This window comes from Stigmatopora nigra, chromosome 5, assembly GCF_051989575.1.
Source record: "Stigmatopora nigra isolate UIUO_SnigA chromosome 5, RoL_Snig_1.1, whole genome shotgun sequence".
In the NCBI taxonomy this organism is placed as follows: Eukaryota; Metazoa; Chordata; class Actinopteri; order Syngnathiformes; family Syngnathidae; genus Stigmatopora; species Stigmatopora nigra.
Window position 1 is genome coordinate 2,241,613 of NC_135512.1, and position 8,388 is coordinate 2,250,000.

Sequence of the window (8,388 nt, forward strand, 5' to 3'; positions counted from 1 at the left end):
ATTTTTTCAGACGGGTATAATCAGATTAAATCTACACAATCTGCTCGCTTGTCCCATAAATATCTTGGTTACGAGGCTAGATGTTTAAAACCAGATTCGGCAACATAAATAACTGGTGGCCATCTTGTGTTGGATTTTCTCCACTAAAATAAATACTGATACTTAAACTCAACCTTTCTGATAATTCCAAACAGTTTGCTTCATAACAAACCGTTTCACTTGGTTTTGACCCAGATTTTATGTCAAAAAATATTAATATGCAAATTAATTCATTGGCTGTCCGTTAAATATGAATTGAATTAACTGCATCTCCAATGTTCATGAAAAAAAATCTACTCCACAATAATAATGACAGTAGTATTAACAAAATTATATTGATAGTCAATGTTATTCTAAGCAAACGTCCGCGTCTCAAAATGGCCGACTGCAGCAACGTTTGCCTCCATGGCCATGCATCTTTCTCGGTATAGTAGTCCTTTACATAGCAGGTGGATACCATCGCGTCATATCCGGTCAGCTGTCACTTCCGTATGCGGCGAGACACACTAACCACAACACGCCATGAACATGGATTAAAAACACGAATTCTGGGACGAGCGGACACACTAACGATCGCATGGACGTTCGCCAGGACACAATGGCATGCAACGGAAAAAGCCTTCCCGCTTTCGTTTGCCTCGTTTTAGTACCTTAAGAACAGGTTTTTCATTGTTCTGAACCGGTAAGGCTTATTGTTAGCACGCTGAGTTTTAGCGGCCATTGTCTGGAACTCTATTGTGACGTCACGTGCACCGGCAGCCAACCATTAGGAATGATTACGCTGCTTTCCTTTGACAAATTTGTAACGCTGCTTCTTCACTTTTAGAAAGCTTTTCTCTTCCATTCATCTTTCGTCAAAATGGCTTCAAGTAGCAGAGCTCCAGTCTAAGTTTGATGCGGTAAAGAAGCATTTCCACGTCGAACTACTTGGACTGGCGGAAGGAGACGTCGTTGTTTCGGAGAACTAATTTACAACCGGCCCTCAACAGGTAATCAACGTCTAAGTCTTATATATTGTATTTCCAGTATTCAATATTAATATAAACTTAGTTTAGTAACATGATGCAAAATAACCTAGTAAAAATACTTTGTGTCTGTCTGCACTTTATTTCACTGTTAATCTTTTGTCACATTTTATGAATTGAAGTATTTGTTTGTTTATTTTTCAATTACGTTATATTGGCTTTTTTGGAAGACTTTACCTCAATTAATTCTATTATTTCTACTTGGTCTTATGTTAAATTGTATTATATACATATGATATCCTGTGAGAACAAATATTATACTAATTAAATCAAATTTTAAGATAAACGTACATATTTTTTGGGCTTAAACTCGCTCAATACGCATTTATTTTTTAAACTAGCCTTTTTTCATACTTTTCCTACCAAAAACAGTTGAAAAAAACCCTCACAAATAGTATTTGGGAGTAAAAAAAACTTCACTTTATGAACTGGTCACAAAAAACACAGTACTGAAACCCCTACACCACTTCTGGCCAAATCCGATACTCCAAAAATAGTCATATGTCAATCATCTGGACATCGCCATCTTCCAATCAATGAACGGCGTCTTGTCTCCACAGCAAATTATGAACGGACTTTCCATCGGCGAGCTATGCGGCTTGTTCTGCTGCCCGCCGTGCCCCAGCCGCATCGCAGCCAAGCTAGCTTTCCTCCCGCCGGAACCCACCTACGCCTTCACCCCGGAGCTCGCAACGGACAGCTCGCCATCCCAACAGCGTTGGAACCTTCACCTGACGGAGCGCGCCGAATTCCAGTACACGCAGAGGGAGTTGGACAACGTGGAAGTGACCCTGGCGCAATCCAGTCGGGGAAACCCTGTAGGAATTATGTATGTCCGCTGTGCACCTGATTCCAGGTAAGGCTTCCACAAGACTAAGTTATTTATTTGTATAATTTTATTTTTTAAATCTGCAAACTATTGTATTAGCCCGAATATAAGACGTTGTTTTTTTGCATTGAAATAAGACCGGAAGAATGGGGGTCGTCTTATATTCAGGGTATAGACATGATATACCCATTCACAACACTAGTGGGGAATGTAGTTTTTGCAATTTTGTTTTTCGTCAATACAGATTAATTTACATTAAAAAAAAACAAAAGTAAATTATTTACAAATGTGATTGCAATTTAGTTGACATATTTAAATGTTCACATATTAAGAGCTTTTTACATGAATTGAATGAGGCAAAATAAAATTTGTCGAATACTGTATTTTCACAACTATAAGGCACCCTCAATGAATGACATTTTCCCTTATATAAGGCGCACTGTATTATAAGGCGCACTGTATTATGAGGGGAAAATTTCAGACTTTTAAGTGCGCCTTATAGTGGTGAAAATATGGTAATTGATATTGACTTCCAGGTATGAAGCACTCACCACTACACAGTCACCTCTAGAGCCAGCCATTGTTGATGTTTTTGTATAAAATCTTGCAGTGGGGGAGGAGCTATAAGATGGAAGATTTTGTAAACTAAGATGGCATCTGCATATTTAACAGTATTGTTTGTGTTTTTTTTAATATCCGACAGTGGTGGTTTTTCGTTTTTGGTTTTCTGTTGTTTTTCCATATATAAGGCGCCCTGGATTATAAGGCGCACTGTCTATTTTGGAGAAAATTTAAGACTTAAGTGTGCCTTATAGTCGTAAAAATACGGTATATAGATTGAATATAGTATTGAAAAAAAGTATTTTTTTGTCAAATTTGAGTCTTGAGAAAGAGGTGGTCGTCTTATATTTGGGCTAGTATGGTCAATATGGCTAGACTCGACAAATTCTAGTCAGTTCCAGGCGGGCCCGACTTTGGATTTTTCCAGTTTTTGTGACCAGACTTGGTCCCCTTTACCCAGATTCACGGTGCTCTTCTCCCACGGCAACGCGGTGGACTTGGGCCAGATGAGCAGCTTCTACATCGGGCTGGGTTCGCGCATCCACTGCAACATCCTGTCCTACGACTACTCGGGCTACGGCGTCAGCGGCGGCCGTCCCAGCGAGAAGAACCTCTACGCCGACATCGACGCCGCCTGGCACACGCTCCACACCAGGTTTTTCTTCTTGACAAAATGTCCGCCGCCAAACCATAACCAAATGTGTTCATTAGGAAATATAGCAAATCATTAAAATTGACGTTGAATGGATTAATATTGATGATTGGATCTGGGAAATTTTTTCATGAATATTTGATCAGAAAATTGGGTCATTATGGTCGTACAAGAATGACAAAAATAAAAGTAAATAGAATTAAATGAGTGAAAATTGGGTCTGTTTTGCCATTGACTTTTACTTGAAAAACACAGACATTTTTTTTGTACTTTGCCTTTCCAAATTGGGCGTCTACTAGACTTAAAAACCAAGTCACATGGTTGTGAAAGAGTTAATAATAATTATTATTATTATTTTGGTCCATCAGGATATACAGAAGCAAAAAAAATAACAGTAAATAGTAATAAATGAATGAAAATTGGTATACAGTAATCCCTCGAATATCGCTGATATTGTAGACCAGCCTTTCCGGATTGGGCGCCTACTACAGATAAATTTGTATAAAGTTAATTTTTTAAAAAACATGTTGTTGTCTGTGGTGGTGAAAGAGTTACTAAAGTTTTTTTGTGGTTTTTGGTCGTTTAGGTACGGCGCCAGTCCAGAGAGTGTGATCCTCTACGGCCAAAGCATCGGCACGGTCCCCACGGTGGACTTGGCGTCGCGCCACCAGTGCGCCGCCGTGGTGCTCCACTCGCCGCTGGCGTCCGGCATGAGAGTGGCCTTCCCGCAAACCAAAAAGACGTACTGCTTCGACGCCTTCCCCAAGTAAGACTCCCACGCAAATGAGCCAAAATGGCGGCTTCATGTCGATCCAACATAATGCGGTCTCTGTCCACTAGCATCGAAAAAGTGTCCAAAATCTCGTCCCCCGTGCTGGTGATCCACGGCACCGAGGACGAGGTCATCGACTTCTCACACGGCCCGGCGCTTTTCGAACGTTGCCCCAAAGCCGTCGAGCCGTTGTGGGTGGAAGGCGCCGGACACAACGACATCGAACTCTACGGTCAGTACTTGGAGCGACTGCGGCGCTTCATCGGACAGGAAATTGGATGATCCGGCGGTGACGAAGAGCCTTTCATCTCCCCCGGCGAACTTTCGGAGGTGAGGGTTTATTCAATGTTGGGGGAATCGGCGGAACGTTTTGGGAAATGCCGATTAACGTTCAAACGGATGGGATGTCTATCGTCGTCAATGGCAGCCAATATGATGCTGACCGGATGGTTGGTCGCTGGTGTTTTGGTTGCCGTTAGGGTTGAAGGTTGAGGGTTAAGGGTTGAGGGTTAATAAGGGTTGAGGGTTAATAAGGGTTGAGGGTTAAATAAGAGTTGAGGGTAAATAAGGGTTGAGGGTAAATAAGGGTTGAGGGTAAATAAGGGTTGAGGGTAAATAAGGGTTGAGGGTAAATAAGGGTTGAGGGTAAATAAGGGTTGAGGGTAAATAAGGGTTGAGGGTAAATAAGGATTGAGGGTAAATAAGGGTTGAGGGTAAATAAGGGTTGAGGGTAAATAAGGGTTGAGGGTAAATAAGGGTTGAGGGTAAATAAGGGTTGAGGATTGAAGGTTAAGGGTTGAAGGTTAAGGGTTGAAGGTTAAGGATCGAAGGTTAAGAGTTAGGGTTGAGGGTTAGGGTTTAATATCTAAGTACATTTGTCAACTATAACCCTAACGGCGACCAAAAGACCAGCGACCAAACGTCCGAGCACCATATGAGGAAATAAAACTTTCTGTGGTAGGAGTTTATTCTTTAAGATAGAATATACGTAGGAGACAATATTGATCAAATTCATTCGTAAATTTGCACACCTGGTACCATTGGATTGGACATCTGTCAATGGCAGTTTTTGGGGTAAGAACAAAAATGCTCAGAAACTATAGCCTTCCAATGGATTGGACGTTTATTGCTGTCAATGGCAGCCAATTGTTTGAAAGGAAAGTTTCCAAAATGAAGGCTTATTCATGATAATAGAATATATAGAAGAGAATTATTGAAAAAATACTCATAGACACGGCCATTGATGGCGATAGAAGCCAATACGTTAGAATGAAACTTTCTGAAGGAGGAGTTTATTCGTCATGTTGGAATATGCAAAAATACTCTTGAAATACACAAACCCGGTTTTGAAGAAGAAAAATGTTATTTAAAGCCACCTTAATTAGATGGCAGATGGTGTCGTTAAAGTCTCTGAGGTGGGAGTTTATTCGTTTGAACAAAATACTGCAAAAAATTGGACGTTTATTGCCGATTTTTGAAGTAAAAAGGCAATATCTGCTCAGGTGATCCCATTTTTAACACGTTTAAACTAACATTTTTACTTGAGTTTTTTGTCGATCACGGGAAAACAAATCTTACCAATCTACCTCAAAAGATTGTTTAGTTAACCCCCCAAAAAAATCGAGTCTTTCAAGTCTACTCTGTTTTACTTCCTAACCAAAAATGTGAAGAAAAAGACTTTTTCTGTTTGTTTATTTTTAGTCAAGGTGATGCTTTTTTGTTTTTTTGCGTGTTGAGTGTTTTTGAACTAAAAAAAAGTATTGTTATACTCGTGGTTTAACACAGAAAGACGAAAAATAGAATAAAAATGAGTAGGAAAACTCAAGTTGGTGTGGAAACGGTGTTTTTTTAGACGTTGTGGATGGACGTGAATGTTGACAGATGGACACTAAGCTGCCGTCTACCTACGCAATCCTCTTAAGGATTAAAAAACAGCCGTTACAATTTATTTATTATTCAAAAAAGAAAAAAAAATCAAGTTCATTTTATGGTGAAACTTCTATTGAACACTTGAAAAAAGCCTCCCTAAACATAGTCGTTTTTTAGGGGAAAAGTCCTACTATACTATGTCGATTTTGGAGAAATAAATGCCTTACTATATACTATGTTGTTTTTTAAAGAAATAAACGGCTAACTATATACATGGTCGTTTTTACGAAAAAACAGCCTTACTATACTATGTTGTTTTTTTAAGGTAAAAAAAATGCCTTGCTATACTATGTCGTTTTTAAAGAAAAAAAACCTTACTATACTTTGTTTTTTATGGAAAAACAAGCCTTACTATACTATGTCGTTTTTTAAAGAAAAAAAAACTTACTATACTATGTCGTTTTTTAAAGAAAAAAAACCTTATGTCGTTTTTTAAAGAAAAAACAAGCCTTGCTGTACTATGTCGTATTTTTTAAAGAAAAAAAGCCTTACTAAACTATCTTGTTTCTCAAAGAAGAAAAGCCATTTTAATCAGGTGAGTGAACTGCCCATGTATAGTTTCTTCAAAACACGCCTAATTGTAAAGTTATTGTGCAGATTATTCTTATATTGTTTGTTATCCTCTGAGTTGAAAAGTGACTACTTGGATTATATGGGAATTGATCCAACAACCCTTCACATGGTAAGTGTGTACTCTACCACATGAGCTAAAACTGCCCAACTCTCTACTCTACCACTGACTGTCTCACTACATTTTTGTTTCAGCTATAAAGTGACAAGTTGAAGAATGTGAGATTGGATCCGACTATCACTTGGTAAGCGAACGTCCTAACTGTTGTGCTAATAGGTACCTATGCCATTTTTTGGGGGGGAAAAACAAGATTTTCCCAATATTATTCAGGTAAATGAAAGAGATAAAAGTACAAGTACTACTGCATACTCCCACAGGGTGGTGGCCTAGTGGATAAGTCATCAGTCTGCCACCTTTGGGGTTGTTGGTTCAAATCCCAGTGCATGCAAAGATTTTCCCAATATTATTCAGTTAAAAGAATAAGTTAAAATGTCTAAGTGTTTAACTGAATAAGTCTTCAGTGGTGAATGAAGCATTTTGTCAAAAAAATGACTAAGTGTTTCACCCCATTTCCTTGGATAAAACGTTTCAACACCTACGTATAAGTGGGGCACGAGTTGGTGTAGTGGGTTGCACACTCGCCTTTGCACGGAGAGAACGTGAGTTCGCTTCCCGGTGTCGGCGGTTCACTGACCAAGCAAGCGGTCGAGGGTCGGCCGAAGGCCGACCCGAGAACGCCTTTCGCACAGACAGGTCCTTCAAGTGTCTTCCGAACTGCCGAAGGCAGTTCGGAATATAACCTTTTGCTGAAAAGTATGACTAAGTGTTTAACATAAATTTAAAAGGTTTTTCTTTTTTTTTTTTCCCTTCTTCTTATTCCATTGACCATTTCTTCTTTCCAACTATTTTCAGCCAAACGACGGCAGTGGGAATCGAACCCAGGTCTCCCAGACGGGAGTCCAGTGAACTAACCTCTGCGCCAACCAAGTGACTACACTTTTCTTAGTCGTCATTTGAGTGTCTTTCCAAGAAGTCCACAGAAACAACTAAGTGAAAAAGTGTCCCAACTGGGAATCGAACCCAGGTCTCCGGACCGGAGACAGGTGAGTTAACCACTACACCACCAAGTGATCACAGTTTCCCTTGTAATCATTTGAGTGTCTTAACAAGAAGTTCACACAAACACTAAGTGAAAAAGTGTCCCAACTGGGAATCGAACCCAGGTCTCCCAGTTGAGAGACAGGTGAGTTAACCACTAGGCCACAATTTGACTACACTTTCTTTTGTCATCATTTGAAGATCTTGACTACAAGTACACAGAAACAACTAATGAAAAATATTTTCCAGGTGGGATTCGAACCCAAGCTGCCCACATGCAAGTCAGGTAAGTGAACCACTACACTACAGTGTCCACAAGGCTCACTATATTAGGGTAAATGACACTTGCAACTTTTCATTTCCTCTTTAATATTAATTTCTTTACATCACAGCTTGATTAACACTGCTGTTTTGCTGTCGAGTTTTTTCTAAGGCATCACATTTGGCAAAATCTTATTTTTTATATTTCTTTAAACAAATAACTTGTACAAAACAAAACAAAAAAAGAACATAAAAAAAATAACACTGACATTTTCACCTTGTTTGGTACGATAGATTATTAGGAACATTAAAAAAAAAAGGTCATATTTTGAGACTAAAGTCATAATACACATAATACTACCCGAAAATTGTAATATTACAAGAATAAACTCATCTGTTGTAATATTATGAGATTAAAGTCGTCATGTTATGAAGTTTAATTTGCAATAATGTGGAAATTTGCACAACACTGAGAAAAAGTGGTCATTTTTATCTTATAATATTTGACTTTTTTTTCCCGTAGTGCCATAACATGTGACTTAAATCTCACGGTCCCATTTTTTTGTCTTTGTTCAACTCAGATAAACGGCGACCCATCGGAGGAGAAACCATGTTAGACGAGCCAATCAGAACGCACGCCTGTTCGTCACG

General features: G+C 39.1%; 2 protein-coding genes across 5 annotated transcripts in view; one reads left to right on the forward strand and one right to left on the reverse strand.

Moving 5' to 3' along the window:
• The first annotated feature begins 522 nt into the window (after nucleotides 1–522).
• On the forward strand, nucleotides 523–4,366 carry abhd17ab (abhydrolase domain containing 17A, depalmitoylase b). Of its 2 annotated transcripts, XM_077716898.1 has the most exons (6): nucleotides 523–721; nucleotides 866–1,028; nucleotides 1,625–1,920; nucleotides 2,915–3,109; nucleotides 3,693–3,872; nucleotides 3,947–4,366. In XM_077716898.1, the coding sequence occupies exons 3-6, from the start codon at nucleotides 1,631–1,633 to the stop codon at nucleotides 4,158–4,160; spliced, it is 879 nt and encodes a 292-aa protein (XP_077573024.1). In that variant the 5' UTR covers nucleotides 523–721; nucleotides 866–1,028; nucleotides 1,625–1,630; the 3' UTR covers nucleotides 4,161–4,366. The 2 variants fall into 2 exon arrangements, with proteins under 2 accessions (XP_077573024.1, XP_077573025.1); XM_077716899.1 differs by having other exon boundaries at nucleotides 523–1,028.
• A 3,459-nt stretch (nucleotides 4,367–7,825) lies between these two features.
• rgl1 (ral guanine nucleotide dissociation stimulator-like 1) overlaps nucleotides 7,826–8,388 on the reverse strand; it is a 31,996-nt gene continuing 31,433 nt past the window's right edge. For all 3 annotated transcript variants that reach the window (XM_077716882.1, XM_077716880.1, XM_077716883.1), the window contains one exon: nucleotides 7,826–8,388. This exon is cut by the window's right edge and continues 412 nt beyond it. The gene's annotated coding sequence lies outside the window, so the exon portion shown is untranslated.